Raw genomic sequence first — 22,264 nt, forward strand, 5'->3', positions numbered from 1 at the left:
TTTCATTTTACAGAGAACAATGGAAGCACAAGACCATACTGAGAACTTCTAGACAACTGTTCCAGCCCACTCATTTAAAAGCAAAAAAAAAAAAAAAAGGCATTAGATAGTGGGTAAATGAAATGAAAGCTCCATTGTACTCAGCCCTGATCAAATCATACCTGGAATATTAATTCCAAGTAGACACAGCACATTTTAAGATAGCTACTGATAAGCTCGAACTGTCCAGAGAAAGGCAATTCTTCTAAATTTGAAACTCTTTGGGGAAATGTTTGTTCAAATGAGTAGTGATGATTCTGAACTCCACAACACTTTTTTAATGCAATTTTGAGTTCATGCCTTGTAGAGAACAGCTGAAAGGCCTAGGAGTATCTAGCCTAGAGAAGAGAAACCAAAGAGGCTCTGGGAAGCGAAGCTCACTAATAAATATACCGGTGGTGAAGTTGTGGCTTAGACCCACCCATTCTGAAAAACAAATGGATTTGTTTTCCAAACAAATTACTAAATTTTTACTAAATTTACTAAATTTACTAAAACTTTTAAATTTTTAAAAATTACTAAACTACTGAAACTCTTGAACCAGTTGATGTCACTGGGGTATGTATTTTGAGGAAATCAAAAAAGAAAAATAAAAGTCCCATATAAATAAGAATTTTCATGTATAGTTTAAAAAGAAACGCAAATAATTCTTTAACCATTGAGAAATGGCTGAACAAACCATGATGAAAGTCATAATATCACACTCAAAAAAAGGAATGAAAATAAAGAATTCAGAGAAATAGGGGAACTGATTCATAACCCAAGAAGATGAAAATTACAAAATATATAATGACTACAATAACATAAATAAAATTCAGATTAAATGCAATGACCAGTCTTGAGTCTAATGATAGCAATATGACAGAGACAGGCAGATTTGGTTGCTGTACTAGTCAGTTTTGCTTGACTATGTTCCTTTTGTTATAAAGTATGGCTCTGGTAGCACAAACATATATTGGAAAATTAATGTTGATATAAAAAACCATAAAAACATCAACAACAAAAATTTCAGAGACAAGCTTGGGGGATGTGGTGGCTAGGCATCTGGGAAAATGATCTTGAAGTCAAAACCACCAGAGTTCAAATCCCGTCTCAGACTTACTATCTGTGGGACTCTGAGCAAGTCACTTAATTCTGTTTGCCTCTGTTTCCTCGCAGAATCACAGCAGCACCTACCTCCCAGGTTTGTATGTATCAAATGAGATATTTGTAAAAGTTCTTACCACCATGCCTTAATAAATGCTTGTTCTTTTTCCCTTTCCCCTTGCCCATGTTTGATGGGCTGCCACATGAAAGTGGGATTAAATTTGCTGTGCCTGGCCCCTAAGGGCAGAACTAGGAACAAGCTTATTATGTGGAAAAACTTCCTAACAATTAATTGATTATTCTGCTCCAAAAGGTGAGGTCTCAAAGCAAAATCTGGTTAACTATTTCTTGGGTAGAAGGCAGAAAGAATTTTTCATCAAAGAAGGGTTGGACCAGATGATCTCTAAGGTACCTTTCCAACTCAAAAATTAGGGGATTCTATTTAAAGAGATATGGCAAATAAGTTACCTTCCTCACTCCATGCTTCCACTGCCATGCCCAGATTGCGGGCCTGAATTTCTCCTTTATAAACTGGAATTGAAACATTTTGACCCATAAAACAGGAAATTATGTCAGTCCCACCTGCAATTAAAAAAAGAGGGAAAATTAGCATTCAAAAAAATTGAGGAAAGCTGTTGATTCTGTTTGAACTAGCACACAGAGGCCAAAGCCCCCCAATATGACAAATACTGAATAGTCATTCTCCCAATAGAGGCCTAAATGCTGAAGATCACTGTGGCATTACATTTTCTTTTCAGAAATCGTAAGAGTGCTTACAAGAGAGGAAATCATATCATCTGAAGAGAGAATCAGAAGATCAGATTGGCAGGAGGGAAAGAGCTCAAACTTGAGATTTTTCTGCCTCTGAAGCACCTTCTTATTCACTACTCCATCTGGGCTCACCAGGGGCAAAGGACAAGGGTCCTCCCTCTGGCTTGGGGAGTAGCTTCCTCTGTGTGTGTGTGTGTATGTGTGTGTGTGTGTGTGAGTGTGTGTGTGTGTGTATGAATGTGTGGTGTGTGTGTGTGTGTGTGTGTGTGTGTGTGTGTGTGTGTGAATGTGAGCTCAATAGAAGGGATAATGCTCTGAATTTCTGAGGGTCTCCCTCTACTTGCTGAAAGGAATCCCTGCCCTAAGGAAAGTCCTCTCAGAGAATCTCTGGTGCCAGACATCCCTTCATTGCTCTGGAAAGCATGAGTGACAGGTAACTGTCACTGGAGCCAATGACTGTCATGGTGGAGCCAAGAACCAGGCATGGGATCCAGAAGAAAGGGGATCTCATAAAAGAAATCAACCATAAGTAAATTGTGTATGGATCTTAGGATGACCTGGCTGGACCAAGCCACTAAAAGTGGCTCAGCATTAAAGGTGTGTTGCCTTTGTACAGGGATGAAATTCAAAAAATAATTACTATAGAATCATGAGGAGAAGGGGAAAGTAAAGAAAATGAGGTTTTCCTTGAAAATCTTTTCCAAACTAACACTACTTCTCTTTTGAAGGCCAAAAAATCCCATTTAAACAAGTCTTTGAAAATTGCATTTCCTTTAACTCCAAAGCATATCTGTAAGAAATTATCTTGCCCTGACATTATACTAGGTGAGAATCATTCCATTTCCCCCCAGCTACTAACAGAAATGCTAATTTCATTAAAGTGTCTTTTATTGGTGAGTTTTTAAAATGTCAGTCTATCCTAAGGCTAAAGTGCATAAGCTATTTTTGTGCAAAATCAAGAAAAAACCATAATAACAAGGAAAGCCATACTACACAAATAAAAAGATAGATTCAGAATGCTGCAGTTGAAAGACATTTTAGAGATCAACTATCCATTCATTCACAAAGGAAGAAATTGAGCTCGAGAGAGTTTGGTCAAATAACTTGTCCCAGAAGTCACCCAACTGGTTAATGGCTAGAAACTTATTATTCTCAGTCTAATGCTCAGGATGCTTTGGTCTTAGTCGTGGCTGGGTCAGTCAAGACTCATATGAAAAACCTTCTCACAAATATCCAATAGCAAACCAAGGGCTATTGCCTTAGCAAGTGAACCCCAATAACTCCCTACCCAATCTAGACTCCTGCAATAACATCTTGACAGACCTCTCTGCCTCAGCCCTTGCCAATCCAAATCCCACACATTACCTAAGCCACTTTCCTCAAATCCAACTCTGGACACATTACTACTCTGATTGAGAAATTTCAAAGCCTCCCCATGACTCCTAGACTCAAAAATGAGCTCCAAGTGTTGAGCCTTTCAATGGGGCCTACCTATGCTTACTAGTTATACTGCCACACTAGTTAGACACGCCAGAGTCCAGCCAAACAGATCTTCCAGCTGTTCTTCACTCACCACATTTATCTCCCACCTTCATACATCTATCCTGGACCAGGAATGTGTTCCTTCCTTACATTCCACTCTTAAAATCCCTAGTTTCTTTTAAACTCACACAATGCTAATTCCTCCCTAAGGCCTTTCTTGTTATTCCCAGTAACTAGTGCTTCTTCCCCCAATTTATTTTGTATAAATTCTATATGTACTTTATGGAGTGTCCCAAAAGCTAACTCTTAAAATTGCAGAAAACTTTTGAGACATTCTGGATAGATAAACACTGTATTCCCCAAATCAGTTCCTTGAAGTGCTATTTTTGTCTTTGTATTCCAAGAACCCAGCATAGCACCTGGATAAATTACTATTTGATGGGAAAACTCCGCATTAGGTATACTGTGGGAAGGCAGTAAGGCTCATTAACTACTGGTGGAGCCATGAAATTGTTTAATTATTCTGATAAATAATTTGGGGTTGTATAAGAGATATGACTAACTTTTTAATATTATTTGATCCAGAAATCCCACTGCTGGGATTATATCTCAAGGAAGTTAATGAAATCAAACATAAAGAAAAAATGAACAAAAACATTCCTGGCAATATTTATCTCTGTTAGCAAAAAAATAAGGGACAAAGAATGCAACCAACAATTGGAAAATGGCTATATAAAATATGGTATATAAATATAATGAAATATTACTGCATCATACTCAGTATCTCAAATGAATCCATAGGATTTGGGTGTTCCCTCCAACAATACAGATTGCAACTTCTCTACATCTACCCACTTTCAAATGCTTTTAGTAATCAATAAACAATGAGATCTTACGTTAATTATGAAATGCTACAGGTGTAGTCCATTGCTGAATATTGTTTCTGAAAGTCTGCTTGTTCCCTAATACCTTCACCAAGAAAGCCCTCAATATGTGCACAAAAGGACAAAAATGTTGTACCAAATAGGAGAATGAGCATTCTAGGTCTGTGATTACTGACAGCCTCATAGTCACCTGCTTTCTCTATTCACTAAATCTGAGATTCTTTTTACATCTTCAGTATCTGGCCCTTAAGACACCCTGCAGGCCAGATCTCCTTTACATATACTCAGCCCAATCCGGAGATTCTTCCCATTTTTATCCTTGTTAGTGACTTTCTCTCTAAAGACATATTGGAAAATTGTTTGTTCAAATGGATGGTTCATATCCTTTGTATTTCTCTTCTGCCTCTAGTTCTCCTTCCACTTTCCCTCAAATGCCCTCCAAATAACTTTTCTTAGTTGGATGTCTTGCCAAGTTCTCTTTTAACTGACTTTATTATCCATGTTTCTATCTGCTTCATGAGATAACACTGCTGATAACTGTTCATCATCCTTCTTAAAGTTTTACAAACAACTTTATGCTCTAGCTAGTGTAGGAGGTCTTTCCTGGCCCCTAGTGGCTAGTGCCACTCTGAGTTTATCTTTCAATAACTGAACACTCTCTCTCTCTTCTATTTCTCTCTCTCTCTCTCTCTCTCTGTATGTATGTATGTATATATATATATATATATATATATATATATATATATATATATATCACATAGAAGTGCTTAAAAAATGTTTATTAACTGACTGGTAATTGTCTTTCGCAGCCATAGCTACCCATTTGGCAAATAAATCAAATGTTTGCTTGATTGAGGCACTTTTTGGACTTTTTTTGGTCTACTTATTGTGGTAATTAATTTATATTGATTAAACTTCTGAAAGAAATTTATTTTATTCAATGTTAATGTCATTTATGTAGTCCATTTTTTATTTTGCAAATTTTCAATGATTTGTTTAAATACTACAGGGTTAAATCTTTCAAATATATATCTTCTCATTATTATTCTTTCTTATTGCCTTAAAAAAAAACTAATTCTAACCTTAACTCTAATGAGTCAGCTGATTCAGTAGTAATTCCGCCCACCAAAAACGAGCCTTCTGCAGTCATTATTTTTGGTGGTCACCAAGGTCAACACCTTCCAAATAAATAACCAAACAGTCCTCTATATGATCTGTTTTTTTAAACAATTTTTTAAAGAAAACATTCATGATAAAGAGGCATGAGACCTCTGTAATAGAGAAGTCAGCTTTTTTCATTCATTTATTCCTCCTGACACAGGAATATCCATGTATTTTTCCCCTCCTCACCTTTTTATACCTTTGCATTGAAATCAGTAAGTATCAGAACATATGGTAATTTAATTTGGAAGGGTCTTAAGTTTTTTTAAATAATATTTTCCCCAGTTACACATAAAGACAATTTTTAATATTCATAATTAAATTATTTATGGAATTTTTCTATCACTTCATTTTCCTCATCTTCTCTACCAGATACTAGTCAACAAGGTGCAATTCTTATCATGGATGTCATTAACTCTGCAATATAAGATGACTAGATATATCATGAAATGATATGTACTGTTGCTTCTGGACATATAATAACCCTGTACCAGCTCCTTTCTTTGTCTGTCCAAGGAGTAATAATGAGTCATCCTTCTATTTAGCTACAAATTTTCTATCTTTTAATGTTTCATATAGAAAAAAGATCAATTGATATGATTCAGCTGCTTCGTCAATGTATTCACTCAATGGTCACTAGATAAGGAGCTCATTTTTAGAGTACCAACTGTCAAAGGAAAGTTTATTAGCACCATAAAAATTGGGATTCTTTACATCTTTACTGCATTATAAAGAAAGATATATAGAAGAATTCCGAGAAACATAGGAAATAATGCAGAGTGAAGAAAGATAAGCCAAAGGAATATATTTGTATTTATTTATATGTATATATAGTGACTATAATGATGCAAGGAAAGCAAACATGAGGAAAAAAACTTTTGGTCAAAGAAAACATTTGCTGTTAGCATAATATTTCCAAAGTTAAAGAACATATTCCATCTTTTTATTAACTCTTTTCTCAGTGAATGAACTTTGTAAAGAGGTCTGTATAGTTATCTGTTTGGAAGTAACTACTATATTGAAACAAAATATATTAATTTTTTTTAATGAAAAGCATTAATTCAAAGGCTAATGTGGAAATTTAGGTCAACCAAGGTCACATAGATGACTAGGAGAAGTAGTCTAGAGTTAACAACAGAGATATTTTCAGCCTAAAACTAATCATTACAAAAACTTTTAGTTTAGTTTTATGAATATTTGAGAGATAGATAAAAACTAGAATCCAAGTATTTTCTTGCTCATAACCTCCCACTTCTGCTATTTCCACCCCTTCCCCAGTACCCTTGCGCATTACCTGAGATAGATCCAAGGAGGACACTTTTCTTAATATATTTGTAAACATACTCATAGCTCTGGGCTTTTAAAGGGGATCCTGTAGACAGAATAGTGTGAAGAGTCTGAAGATTGTGGGTTTCCACTAAAATGAAGAACAATTAAAAGGTTATAGTTAACACCAATTTTTTTTTTAAAGAATCACTTGCGTAAAGGAAATAAAAAATTAAATGTATTCCATTTCCTTGGTGGTAACCTAAGTCTACTTACCTGGTTTCAAGTTTCTCTCTTCAAGTACTGATAGCCATTTGGCTCCAGTTCCAAGAATTGTGATTCTAGGAGCAAGAAAAGATAAAGATATGGAAAGAAAAGAAAAAATAGTTTTCACTATATTTGTACACTGCAATAAAACTTTCTAATATTGGTAATTTACTTCCAATTGAACTTTCCTAAACCACTTTTCTGTTTTGTAGCATTAACTTATAAAGTCTTTCCTCATCCCAGGAAACATATTGTCATATTCTGACATTAAGAATCTGAGCTATCTTCAAATCTATAGCAATTAGTTTTATCCACAACCATCATCTACCTTTAAATAGGCTTTAAGTACACATTAAAAAGGCTATTTTTTAAAAAAAATTATAAAATTGAATGTCCTTGAACACTAATATAAACATTTCCTCTTTTAGTGAATTGATGAGGATAGAATATCTACAGTTCCAGGATCCTGAGTACCTGGCACAAGAGAGAAAAGGAGGGCACATCTATCTACCTGGAATTACAAAGCTATTGTCACTAATTAAAACTGATAAAACAAAGCAACTTTCCCCCGAAAAATGTTATACACAATTTCATGGATCAAATCACTTGGGTCATTTTTACTTTTTTCCCAAATGCTTGGAGCTCCTAACCTTCCCCCCCAAAAAAAAAAAATCACATTCAGTGATTAATTCCAATGCCACTGATAAACATGTATTTTGCTGAAAGAACATTTTTAAATTACTCTAACAAAGAAGAAAAGTAAATGAATAACTTTTCACCTTTTTCTAATGTCTTACCCATATCAAAGGAATATGAACATGGGTATCACTTTCGTTTTTCTGTCACATAAATAATAACTCTGATGTGCGTAAAAGAAATCAATACAGTCCACTCTTCATTATTTACACCAGTATTGGAAGTAGTGGAACAAATAAAAGCACACATATAGAAGTTTTTTCCCAACACAACCAAGAATAAATGCTAAAGGCCAGAATGGCTCTAATAGTCTAATAGTCTCAAATCTATCTTTCCTTTCAATTACAATTATTATCATTTCACTCTTTGCAAAACAAATAACAGAAATGTGTCTACAAAATTTTTTTTATTTGATTTCATTTTATTGAGAGGAAACATGGTCTAGTTTATAGAAAGCCAGTCTTTGAGTCAAGAAGATCTGTATAATACAGCTCATGTCACAAATGGCTATGTGACCTTAGGTAAATCAATTATTTTTTTAGTAGTCTAGACAACTTTCTAAGACTGTAGCTGTCAACCTTTGTTTATTTAGGTGACTTTTTTTTTTGGGGGGGGGGGGGGAGATACATTTTTAAGTTCCAAACTATTTCCCTTCCTTTCACCTCACCCCACCCCACCCCACAATTTGACATATATCTTTGCAGATTATTTAAGTATTTATAATACTGAGAACAACTTGATCATTCAGTTATGCTTTGAACTGACACTAATGTATATAATGTTCTCTTGAGTGTACTCATTTCATTCTTCATTATTCATGCAAGTCTTTCCATGTTTTTCTAAAACCAACCTGTTCATCCTTTCTTACATCACAGTAATGTTTTATCATATAATCATATACTACAATTTGTTTAGCCATTTCCTAATTGATAGGCATCTCCCAAATTTCTAGTTCTTTGCTATCACAGAGCTGCTACCTTTTAGAATATATAGGTTCTTTTTTTTTCCCCTGATCACTGTGGCAAATAGATCTAATAATGGTTTTGTGGGGTTAAAAGATATATGATATAAACAGTTTTATAATTCTTTGAGTATAATTCCAGATTTCTCTCCAAAATGATTGTATCCGTTCACAATTCTACTACTGGTATGTTAATGACCCAAGTTTTCAACAATCCCTTCAATGCCTGTCATTTTCTCTATCTTTTTAGCCAACCTAACAGATATGAGATATCGCAAAGTTGTTTTAATTTACATTTCTCTAACAATGATTTAGAGCATTTTTATATGACGATACAGAGATTTGATTTCTTTTTTTGAAAATTGTTCATATCCTTTGAACATTTATCAATTAAGGAATGATTCATATTCTTGCAAATAAAAAATTTCCCCTAATTTTCTGCTTTCTTTCTAATCTTGGTTACACTGGTTTTATTTGTATAAAACCTTTTTAATTCAGTTCAATCAAAATTATCACAAAATCATCTTTATCTCTTATTTATTCATGATCTCTCTTATCCATAAGTATGATAGTTAATATGTTCCATATTCTTCTAATTTACTTATGATATCTCCACTTCTTTCTAGGTATGTATGCCTTTGCACCTTATCTTGGTAAATGATGTAAAATCCTAGTTTATATCCAGTTTCTGCCAGATTACTTTCCAGTTTTCTCAATAATTTTTTTTACCAAATAGTGAATGCTTATCCCAAAAATTTAAATCTTTTACATTAATCAAACACAAGATTACTATTATAATATTCTACTTATTGTTTATCTACTTTGTGACACCTATTTCTTAGCCATAACAGATAGTTTTGATAATTACTACCTTACAATATAGTTTAAGATCTGATATTATTAAACTTCCTTCCCTTATATTGTTCACTAATTTATTTGGTATTCTTGACCCTTTGTCCTTCCAAGTGAATTGGTTTGTTGTTGTTATTTTTTGCTGAGGCAACTGGGGTTAAGTGACTTGCCCAGGATCACACAGTTAGGAAGTATTACGTGTCTGAGGCCAAATTTGAATCAGGTCCTCCCGACTTCAGGGCTGGTGTTCTATCCACTGTACTACCTAGCTTCCCCTGTTATCATTTTTTAGCTTAATAAAATAGTTTTTTGGTAATTTAATTGAGATGGCACTGAATCAGATTAGTTTAGATAGAATTGTCATTTTTATTATATTGACTCTGCCCACCCATAAACAATTACTATTTCCCCAATTATTTAAATGTGACTTTATTTGTATAAAAAGTGTTGTATAATAATGTTCTTTGGTTTATTTTGGCAGGTATACTCCCAAGTATTTTATGTTGTCTATGGTTATTTTAAATGGGTTATTTCTATCTCTTCTCGCGGATTTTGTTGGTGAAATTTAGAAATGCTGATGATTTATGTGAATTTAGTTTATACCCTGCTACTTTGCTAAAGCTATTAATTATTTCAAGTAGCTTTTTGTTTGAATCTCTAGGATTCTGCAAGTATATCATCATGTTATCTCCAAAAAGAGATAGTTTTATTACTTCATTGCTTCAATTTCTTTTTCTTTTCTTACAGCTACTGTTAGCATTTCTAATACAATACTAAATAATGATAGTGATAATGAACACCCTTGTTTCACCTTTGATCTTATTGAGAAGACTTCTAATCTATCCCCATTACAAATAATGTAATTTTTTTTACATTGCTTGCTGAAGATGAATGCTTCTTATCATTTTAAGGAAAAATTCATTTGTCCACTGAAAATGGAGCAGAAAATATTTTAAGCTTTTAGTTACTGTAAAACAGCATAATTTTGAAGCTGTCTACAGAATTAAAACTAAGTCCCAGTGAATTGTTATGTCCCACTCATGAAAAGTAAACATTTTTAAATACTTCATGTCTTTTCACTTCTATTAACATGTTCCACAGACTCAATTTAATTTGAGGATGATTGAGCTGATGTTTAGAAGGATAAGCCTTTGTTAGGATAAGAAGATAATGGATTTGAGAGAAGTCAGCGTAGAATTGAGCAGTTCACTATAAGGAATCAAGAGAGGTGAGGAATAACAGTGTAGCCCAGAAAGGATTGATGGCCTAGGAAAGAATTGAGGGAGAGAGAGATTGGAAGTCCACTTTGAAGACAAAGAATAGAGGTTTAGTACTACAAAATAGAGAAGAGTTTTGATAATAGATTGGAATGTTAGGGATAGAAGTGGGACATTTATGGGTGATAGCAAGAGTCTGAGTATGACTTTCTCTGGGTGCAGCTGAGATGAGAAGGACCAAGTCATTGGAAATGAGTAAACTCAACAACTGGGAGATTAAAATCTTTGAGGAAGTATCAAAATATAAACTGAAGTCCCCTCATATGAAGGCATCAATAGAGAACAGAGAGAATGTAAGTCAGGCATTGAACTCACTGAGAAGAAAAACAACCAAAAGGATACTGGAGATCAATAGACAATAGCCACTAGAGTTTTGATTGGGTGGTATAGATAGAATGAATGAACTCAAAGATTACTGAGGAATGATGGTAGAGAGAGAACTTGGAAGCAGCCATGGGGAGCAGAAAGTATTCTAACTTCCACCCTTATTACAACTATTAGGGGTAGAAAGGATGGGAAGAGGTAGGGAATGGATGGAAGTGCAACTAGCATTGGAAAAGGCCACCAGAGAGGCTCAGGGGGGAGCCAGGTTTCAGTGTGAGCCAGAAAATGTTAGGAATAGAAAAGGAAAAAATGAAATCAAGGTTGCTACATGTGTCCCAGAGGATACAATATAAGGTATGGGGAGCTTTAGAGTGGGACACTTGACAGGGGTGTTAAGGAGAGAAAAATAAGGGAGCAGACAATGGAAGAAAGAGAAGACTTGAATAATGACAGCCGAAGATTCAGAATCAATCAAATGAGCAAGATGTGACCAGATAGGAGTTTGTTAATTATTGAAGAGTAGCTCAGGTAGATTATCACAAGGGTGTGGTGGAATCAACTCTAACTGGCTTGCTAAGAGATTATTAACTGTACAGTGTAAGCAATTATGTTTCAGAAATTGCTACAATTCAGAGCAATCTAATTTTTTATTTTCTAGATTTAAGAATAGCTCTAAGTTAATAATGCAGATTAAATTTAAATGTGTGGTGCATACAATTTTTTTCATGGAATCTAATTATTAAACATTTAGCAGCTCACTCCTGTATCGTTCTATATGCATGGCCTGAGCACAATTGCAGCAGAAGATTCAGGGAAGAAAGTCGTCATCAGACTGAAGGTCTAGTGACTGAAGGCTAACAGCAATAACAATAACGAACATGTACTGCAGGACTGAAAATTGGCTTTCTATCCATTATCTCATCTGAGGCATACAAAACTGCTGCCTCAGTATGCTCTCAGGTCTTTAAGCAGCACAAAAGAGGGACCAACAAGGGGAGCTTCCTTCCCTGAGGGTAGGCTAGGCCAGGTCAACAGACATGCAGGAGAAACCTGATGGAACGGCATCTATGTGAACCAGCTGACATGGAGTTTCTTTCCTACTCCCTGGAAGGCAGGAGACCTGCCACAGAATGGCATTGTTTCCCTTCTACCAAATTAGGAAGAGGTCAAATGAGGAGACTGGCATAGAATGGAATAGTGTTTGTATTTATTACACAGCACTTTTAACAGAGACTTGAAAGGTGTTACTAAAATAGTCACCCAGCCAGCACCACAAACTAAAAATGTCTTCAAAAGCTCTGCCCAGGACAGATGGTTCAACTTCTCCGGAAAGTATATGAATTCTTTCAGGCCACAAGTGGCGCCCTCAGCAAATCACTCCTTTAACATAATCACATTCTAGTAAATTACTGAAGTAATCATTTACTAAATGACCCCCAGACTAACTCCCAAAATGATTAACTTTCACTAAAAGAATAGCTGATTTAACCTACGGGATCTTACCATCTCTTACTACAGCATTATGATAATGCCCCGTCACAGATAAGAAAAAGTAAACAACAAATACAACTCAGTGCCAACCCAATTATTAGCAAAACCTATCAGGAACCCAAGTTTTGTCCCTAACAGAAACCATTCACCCAAACTGTCCTACATCCATTTGACAAGGTGTTCTAGATATCTCCCCAATAAAGAAAACAAAATAATAGCTTTAAAAAATAAATAAAAGAATTTTTTTAATTCCTTCAAAATTCCTTATTCATGGTATGATAAACTTAAAATCTTCAGTGATCAACAAGGTTTAATATTTAAATTTATCTATCTTAGTTAAAATATCATAGGAATTTCAAGGGCTCTGTTTTAAACTCCACAAGTTCTGAACAGTCATTAATTTTAAGAGGAAACAACAGTTTTAGTGACTGCATTTAATTTAGCATCAGTGCTTTTTTTTAGAAAGAGGGAGACAAAGCTAAAATGGAGAACCTGTGGCTTCTCCTCCTTCGAACTGTCAGTTACTGCTGCAATGGTCATCCTAATTTACTTCACTTTCTTCCAATTAGTCCTTCATTTTCCCTATATAGCCATACATAAATTTAAATAAGCCATTAATAGCACCCATAAACATAAACATAACCATTTAAATAGATGAGTACAAAGATGGGCTTCCCTTAAGGCCTTATCTTCTGCTTTGTAACTAACATGTCCTGAGAAGAATCATTTCCCTCTAAATATACCAATATAATTTTTCTATCTGCAGGCTGCTTTCAAAGGCTGCCTACATATAAAAAGAGATCTTCCTTCAATCCAAGTTCCAAGGGATTTTATTAACCTTTTTGTGGATACAGCCTCATTAGAAAACATCCTAACAGAATGAGCCAAATGTCAAGATTTAAATATTACAAAAACCAGGCAAAACTGTATTTAAAAGATGAATGAACAAAAGCTTTAAAACATTCATTTTTCCTCCTATTTTCTACCACGAACAGTACAAAACTAAAGAGTAAATACAATTAAGTCTGGGGTTTATTCCTAGTTTCATGAATGTATCTAGACTCTTTATAAAAAAAAATCATCCTTGACCAAAAAGAAATAAAGAATCTTTGCTAAAATGTATTAACTCAAATAAATCCTAAAGACTTTTGGGTAATTTATCTATCAAAGAAGATCCTCATGAAAAGGATCTTTTGACATTTCCTAATGATACTCTGAAAGAAAACAGAAAGGCAAATATGAGACCATTCATTTTTTCTCCCACCTTGCTTCCTATAAAATAAATGCACCTTTCTATAATCCATGCACCAAAGAAATGGTCAACATCTTGATTTATACTGGCTTGTGTCTGTTTCCTAAAATCTTAACATTTTACTATTGAATCTAGAAAGAAAGATCAGACCCTCTAATGTGGGATTACCAGATGGATACTGGAATAGTACTGCAGAGAAACCTAAGACAATTCCTTGGATTGGCTCAAAGAATAAATAGTGTTTCTTGAACCAAAAAAAAGAGCTAAAAAATGTCAAACTGAATTAGAGCCAATGATTGAACCAACCCAAGATTCTGCTTCTGATGAGAACCAGTAAGTTCTAAGGACAAGTAGGATTGTCCTTAATAAATGACTGCTGATTAATCAACCTCCCATCATGGTCCAAAATAGCCCTAACTGCTCTACTTTAATCATGCATTTCAACCCTGTCATCCATTAGGTATCCATCAATACACATCTCATCTCACTGCAAAGAGCCCTCCCAAACCCCCATTCCATACCCTCTCATTGGCTATAATCTTGCTAATTTTTCCTCCTAAAATCTGCAGAGGTCTCGCTCAGCCCATTTTGGATTCTTTTACTTAATTTGTCCTTCTGTACAAAAGAGAATTCCTATTCACTTCCTGGTCTCCATTTGCTACTGTTGAGCTCTAAGAAGGATCATCTAAGTCGGTATTCATTCTATTTAGATCCTTCATGACTTTTCAGACTTCAGATATTTCCTTCATACTCCTTTCTCTGAACCTTAATCTTCGCAGACCAAAGAGGGCTTTCATCATTTTGGCCTGTTCTCATGCTGCTAGCCCCAGAAATCTTCCATTCCCCTTGATCATTTATGCTGTCTTGCCTTGAACCACAATTTTATATAATATTCCAAGGAAAAGCCATCTCAATTTTGTACAAGGGCAGGAGAGTATTTTCAGTTTTATTCCAAATGCCCTTCCCATAAGCTGAATTTAGCTGCTTACAGGAACATATTGAGAACAGTTGTCATTATTTTCTAAGTCCTTTTCATCAGTGAAAACCAACAGATGTTTAGCATCTTATTTACCTACCCTAGTCTGTCCACCAAATCCCAGAGCACATTAGCTGTTGGGACCAAGGGAGAACCATCATACAACACCACGGAAGCTCCTGTTGCAAGCACAGACACCAGCCAATTCCACATCATCCAGCCAGTCTAGAAGAGACAAAAGAACCAATGTTTACACTGAGAGATCTCTCCATTCACACAGTTTCTTATGTACTTGGACCGCAGCCATCTATGATGGGTCAAGAAGGCTTACTCCCTCCCACAATTAAGCCATTTTATACATTCAGTGCAACATGAAAGAATGTGTAGGGCACATGAACATGGCTAACTCAAAGGAATTTTAAAAGGCAACAGGGCAAGAGACAGACAGGCAGGAAGAGAAGAGATTGAGAATATGGTTATTATCCACTCATAAAAGGAACACTGGAAGACCAACTTCAAGCACTATAGTTCACTTAGCAGTAAACAAAGAACCAGAGACCCATTCTCCTCCTCATTTAGTTCTAGGAATCCTCCAAATGAGGAAATGAAATGCTGTACTCTCTCTAGGGTATAACTCTTCAGTTAAGGACAAAATTATAAAGTGCTAACATGGAAGATCAGTGCCTACTAAATAAAGGCTCTCTCCCTAATGTGTTGTTGTTGGTGTTGTTGGTTCAACAACGTGTTGTTGTATGAAGAAATACAAGCTGTATATCAACAAAATTGTTGCCTAGGGAATGCACTATATGGGTGAACACCACAAAAATCATAAAACCACAAATCACCAGAGTATGCATCAGAACACCTTAATTCTTCAATCTTTGGAAATAACCAACAATGACATAACCCAGTTTCTCAAAAAAGGCCAATTTAAACTTCCCTATTAAATATAACAGAAAGGACAATTTGAAATTGGGTTTAGCTGGCAACTCTCATTTAAATGATGCTAATTTTTAAAAAGACAATGAAACTTGTTTTGTTTAAAAAAAAAACTAATAAGAAACCCTCCTTCCAGCTTGATAATATTACAACAAAGAGAAGAATATGTGTAGGAGTCCTAAATAGCAGCACTATCCTTCTATTCACAGTCAATAAGACTGCAAAAGGACAAGGAAGCGGTGTCATTGGCCTGGTACAGCTGATTTTTGGCACATAGATGACTCCACTTAATAAAGATAACACTATAATGCTGCAGACAATCATCATCCCTTACAGGTGTATAGCTCTTTATAGTTTAAGGTACTTCAGAATGCATTATCTCATTTGCTAAATAGGTTATGATGGAAATAGTCTGCATAAAGATGAAACTATTCCAAACCATAAGAGGCTCAGTTTAAATCTGCCATCTGAACAAACAGCCCAGATCCCAGATCCAGATTCAGCTGATGAAAGACCCTATTGTTTTAAGTCATCAAGCTCCAAATAGGACAGATGAGCTGTCTCCTCCCTTTAGTAGATGGATACTTTTTAAAATTCAAAACCTCAGGTCCATAAAATGTTGATTTATTGAACTCAGGAAAGAATACCAAGTAAGAAATTTGAATGAATAATAGCAATCCAATGCTTATTATAATCCTGGTTCCGAGGGACAGGTGCTGGATATCAGCACTCCTCAAAGATACAGAAATTCCTTGAGCCAGTTTGTTTGAGCAACACATGCTAGTCAAATGGATATATGCTATTCTCTCCCCTTTCCAACCTTTCTACCAGCACACAACACAGCCCTAATCTGAAAAAGGACTAACCCTCTTCCCATCCCCATTCCCCAGGGTAAACGTTCAGCCCAATACTAGGCAGAAGGGAGGGGCATGCCATACAATATGGGGTTTCAAATAAATTATTAGAATTTTGTTATCTTTCCCTTGACAAAAGCAACATAGTATAGTAGGAAAAATAATGGACTAAAGGGCCATTGTGCCCTAATCCTGACTTTACCACTAACTAACTTCTTGACCCTAAGAGGTATAATTCTGTAACAGTTTTCCTATTTATAAACAAAGCAACTGGACAAAATGCCTTCTAGAATCTCTTCTAATTCATTAAATAAAGTAGTAAGAGCCACTGAGTATGGTAGTATAGTAGCATCTGAGGAAGAGCCACTGAGTATGGTACTATGGTAGCATCTGAGGACACAGAATTGAAACAGTTCTCTCTCAAAAGCCTTATATTCTGCTAGAAGATTTTAGAACTCTAAATTTCTGAACCTATTCATATTTTCAGCTTGTATTACCCTTCAGAGAAAAAGTTCCTTATGATTACTACCTGTAAATAAAGTAGTATTCTTTTATTTGTTCTTAAACTTACCTCTTTCAGGCTTCACAAAGACAAGCCAGGAGTAGTTCTAATGTCTGGAATTCAGTGGGAAAAAAACCATTTGCTCTATACATTCATCTCTATCAATTAAAAATCTCAAATAAACCCCCAATAGTCCTGATCTTTCCAGACTCAGAGACCTAACCTTTACTGAATGTTCCCACGGCAGTTTTTCTATCCCATTACTCTGGTAAACCATCCTTTCTCAGACTCCAACACCACATAGAGAAAGGTTTGTACAGACTGAAATCATAGTGGGCAGCAAAGAACAGGGTGATATTTAGTCAAGTCAAGGAGAAGACACACAGGCAATGACAAGCAAGTGTTGAGATTCAGGAAAAGAATCCTCGTCATAGACCAATGATCCAAAATGGTCTGATTTTTTTTTTAATACTACTTCAGGGATTCTATTAATGTGCATAATTGTGGAGGAAAGAAATATAAGCAAGGGAAACATGCTAAATTACTGAAGGTGTTTCACAGTCAGAGATGAAGGAGAAAGAAAAAGAAGGAGAAAAGAGTTTTATTTAAATACACAGCAAAATACTTACGGTGGTATAGTACATAATGATGTCACTGCTAGTTGTGTCCCCATGAAGAATGTGTTCCTTGAGATGCTGGATTAGGGTACCCTAAAAAAACAGGAAACAAAAACACATTCAATGGAGCTATTTTCTTTTTAAGACAAGACCTCTTAGTACAAAATATATACAGGTAACTCGGGCACATTGCTCAAGGAAAACTAAAAAATACACATTTTTTCTCACTCCAAGAAACTTATTTCTGAGTCCTTGTAAAGTGATGAGGAATTTCATTGTGTCATCCTGCTGTCTCTGATACTAGGGAATGCTAATGAATTGGACAGAAAAATGTCAAGAGGCTTTAAAACTCTCCATGTTTTCTGATGCTGGATGGACTAAAGGGTCTTGTGTGGAACCTGCCAAGTGTATCTGAAAATAAAAATGATAGATAAAAATCTACAATAAAGATGAGGCTCCCAATGTAAACAGCATATGCTTTTGGAAACAAATACAGAATAAAACTCTGTACAAATGATCATTCCCTTCCCAACTGAGAGGGGCTGGGCTGGATTTGATAATGTCATCAGTGTGACAAATGGCAGAACACTGCCACCTACTAGTCATCTGTATACTTAGCAGACTGGAAGTTAAAACTTAGGACTCAGCCAAGGGCTTAACATGAATAATCTGAGACCAGGTCACTCCTCTGCTGAATTCTAACTTCTATGAAATGTCATGATTTGGGGGTCGGGAGGAAGAAGGGGTAAGAAGGACAATGGTTCATGCTTCTTATACACTATAGCTATTTGTGAGTAGGGATTGTTTCACTCTGAATTTGTATCCCCAACACCCAGCACAGTAGCTGACATGTAGCAGGCACTTTATAGATGTTTAGTGATTGAGACAAACAGAACAGATTCTAAAGAGCAAAAGAGAATTGCTCTTCTACCAATATTCTCTGGCTCAGAGTTTTTATCAAACTAGATAATCAGAGCTTGGGAAGAATGAAATAAAAACAGGGAGATGTACACTGAAAGGAAAGATGGGTCTCCACGAGCCTCCTGAGCTCTCTGTTTTTACATCTAAGTCGATGGCTGATGCCTCCAAGGATTTAAGTTGACCTTAAAGCAAAAGGGCCTTATCTAAGGCAGCTTCATTCCCTAAGAAAGCTGGGGACAGGGCCCACCTGTTTGTTAATCTAACAAGAAGGAAAAGGAGGAGTGTTGGCAATCAGACCAGGCCAGCAAGATCTCTGATTTTCACAACAGCCTAGGAGACAGGAACTACAGGGTATTATTTCTCCTTTATTTACCAAGGAGGAAAACAAGGCTCCATGGAGTTTACTGAATGGGTAAGGAGCATTAGGCTAGTAGCAAGGATCCAAGGCCCAGCTCTCTGCTGAACCTAATGAGCTATGCTCCTTCCACCACACCACACGGACTCTCCTAGAAGCAACACAGAGGGCAGGAAGGAGACTGCCCAAGGCACTGAACCTCAATCAAGCTGGTCTACAGAAACAGCAGAGCCTTTCTCCCACATCTTCATTACTGAGGCCAATCCCTTAGGGTTCACCAAAGACCTCAGGAATCTCACCAGCAAAAAAGGAAGAGAAAGAGAGGGGGCAAAAGAATAAACTGAAATATTTCTTTAGAATAATACCAAAAAAAAAATTATCAACCAGGGAACAACTGTTGTCTAATGTAAACTAACACCAATATGAGGAATTATTAAGAGGAAAAATAAATGATCAAATGCACAAAATGCACAAAAAAAATACCTACATTCCTTTTCTCTCTAAGTTCTTATTAAAAACATTCAAATAATTGTTGAGCCTCTGCTGACTGATCCTTCCATTCAAAGTTATAAATAGGTACTCTATAGATCTAGTTTCCTTTAAAACAGAGAAGGAACAGAGAAAAATTATTTGTTTATCTCCTCCCTTTCTTCCCTTCCCCTATTCTCCTGGACTTGAACAACTTTACTTCAAGAAAAAAGATTTAAAAGAGATAGCAAAGTCCAAGGATAAGTGCTACCCTCAAAGAGAGAAGATTATAATTTGGAGAAAAGTAGAAACGACAGAAAATTAGAGGAACACAATGCTCACAAACTTTTAAAGAAATTTAACTTTTGTAAAACGAATCTGATTTTAAAGCATTACATAAGTGAATTTCCTGGTATATCATATGCTAAATAAACAATCATCCTAAACTTCTTTCCTCTATAATTATGTATTTTCTTATGTTATTTTGCTTAAAAGAGGACACACATGTAAACTCATAGTCTTTATTACAAAATGATGAATTCATTTAATAAAGAAAATAGGCTGATAATCACAAAATTTTGTTTCTCCTATGGATATTCCTCTATTTTAAGCTTAGTATTTCAAATAAAAGACTTTAAGATATTTCTCTCTGTATTCAAATGCTTTTCTTGCAGTGAGGTAAGCACAAGAATGCTGACAGAGGTTCAGATTAAATTTCAAACAGGACAGACAAAACAGATTTCTAAGATCTTTCGAGGGGAATGGAATGCAAAGGGAGACTTCAGTTACCATAATATACATAATAAATCAGAGGAATTTTAAGCTGTTTGACCAATGGAGTTTACTTCTGCTGATGTTTTTCCATCTAGTTTAAATGATTACACTTTAGAAAGGGTCAATTATACATCCTTTCCCAGAAATCTGAAAGTTTATACTTTAAAAAATTGATTTTTTTTTTGCTCAAAATATGCTGGGCTTAGTAAATTTAATCTCAAGCTAAGTTACATGTGATATAATTTTATGTTCCTAAACTAATAAAGTGACTTTAGAACTACAGATAATGCTAAAGGGTGATAATGTCTTTATTTCCACTTGCTTCCAAATTTTCTTCATTTCACATCTGACTTCTAAATTCTGGGGAATGCAGAAGCAACACTGTACAACAGTAAAAGTGAGGCAGGCCTTGGAATCCAGATGATTTCAGCTGGACTCCTACCTCTGACATCATTAGCTTTGTAACCACAGGCAAGTTACTGACCCTCAGGGACTCTTGGGCTCCTCATCTGGAGGAAGATAATAATAAGGACAATCACCTCGACTTTAAGGACCAAATGAGTTTGTATCTGTAAACCACTTTGTAAACTGTGAGGCACTAAATAAATAAAGCCTGGAAAATGTTTTCTTTCCCTATTTCTTCAGGAAAGCAATGTTTCAAAGGGAAACAGCAACGAATAATCAACTTTACACTAGGGTAAAATTATTTCTGGGCCTCTGAAGTCACTTGTTCAGTCCATGTATATATACAAGAAAAAGAAGAAGTTCATTAGAAGTATAAGTATTGTACAAGCAGTAGATTCCAATTTAGGGTTGGGGTAGTTTGCTAACAGTTATTTGCATTTCTAAAAAAAACCACTTGGGTTTCCACCAGTATTATTTCTCCTGATGCCAACAATGCCCACCACTCAGGAGGGCTTTAACACTGGCAGCTGCCGCCAAATTAGAAAAGCCCCACAAACTGTCATCCTCCATTTCTTCACTCATAAAATGAGGATTATCAGTACTTCTCTAAAGCAACACATATTGTGACAAATACCTCCTTTGAGCCATGGAAGGGTGACCTACCCCAGCGGAATGCACCATGCACTTTGGAGCACCAGTGGTACCCGAGGAAAACATAATAAAGAGGGGATGGTTGAAAGGCAGCTGCTCAAACTCCAGTTGGGGGGCCTGGTCTCCTTTCCCAGCTCCAAGGAAGTCATCTAGAAATATGCTATAGACAGATAAAGAAAACAAAGTTGTTACAGATTATTCAGGATTTTCTGAACTGTGGCATATAATCCTAGGGGCCATATGAGAAATGTTCTTCACTCACAATGGAACCCTAATCTTTCCAGAAGATAATAGCATTGGATGCTGTAAAGTGAGAAAATACATAAACATCACTAATTTCATCCAAATAAAGAAAAGTTCATTTAAACAAATAACAATTTATCATTTTGTAGCAGTTCAAAAGAAATGTGGTTGCTATTGTTTTACCAGTCACAAAGCCAACGTACAAGGCCAAGATTCTTTAGCTAAATTTACTCTAATTCAGTAGTGCAGATACTCTACTATAATCCTTCCCTGCCTAAGGTTTTCAAGACCTACCATAAGCCAAAATACCCATTGCCTAGTAGCCAAATGGCTGATTTCACTTAGGCTAAGTAAGCTGCTGGGCTTGCCCCTGAAGACCTTCTGGTGTAAGGGAAGGAAGGCCTGGAGCTTTACTTAGCTAACATAAAGCCCTGAAGTTGGATCTTAGGAGATGTTGGAGAATTTTAGAAATGCTTAATTTAATGAACTCAGCAAATAAAAATCATTTGTAATTATCGCATTCATTGTATGTATGCTATCGCTGTTAAAATGGCTCTTTAAATAAATGTGGCAACTTTCACTCTTAAAAAGGTTAATTTCCACTGTTTTCATTAATTTGGTGATTTGGGCAGCTCAGTGGTGTAGTAAATAGAGTGAAGGGACTAGAAACAGGAAGATCTGTGTTCAAATGCAAACCCCAGACACTTATTAGCTGTATGACCCCGGACAAGTCATTTAACTTCTGTTTTA

General features: G+C 35.7%; 1 protein-coding gene across 1 annotated transcript in view; it reads right to left on the reverse strand.

Annotated features, from left to right (window-relative positions):
• Positions 1 to 22,264, reverse strand: part of AACS (acetoacetyl-CoA synthetase) — an 82,289-nt gene that overhangs the window by 17,728 nt on the left and 42,297 nt on the right. Inside the window, exons 8-13 of the mRNA XM_051972618.1 lie at positions 21,284 to 21,431; positions 17,710 to 17,790; positions 14,886 to 15,010; positions 6,966 to 7,030; positions 6,718 to 6,840; positions 1,594 to 1,707 (exon numbers count right to left, since the gene is read on the reverse strand). Of these exons, the coding sequence (XP_051828578.1) occupies positions 1,594 to 1,707; positions 6,718 to 6,840; positions 6,966 to 7,030; positions 14,886 to 15,010; positions 17,710 to 17,790; positions 21,284 to 21,431 (656 nt within the window). The remainder of the gene's footprint in view (positions 1 to 1,593; positions 1,708 to 6,717; positions 6,841 to 6,965; positions 7,031 to 14,885; positions 15,011 to 17,709; positions 17,791 to 21,283; positions 21,432 to 22,264) is intronic.

Source organism: Antechinus flavipes, chromosome 1, assembly GCF_016432865.1.
Source record: "Antechinus flavipes isolate AdamAnt ecotype Samford, QLD, Australia chromosome 1, AdamAnt_v2, whole genome shotgun sequence".
Classification (NCBI taxonomy): Eukaryota; Metazoa; Chordata; class Mammalia; order Dasyuromorphia; family Dasyuridae; genus Antechinus; species Antechinus flavipes.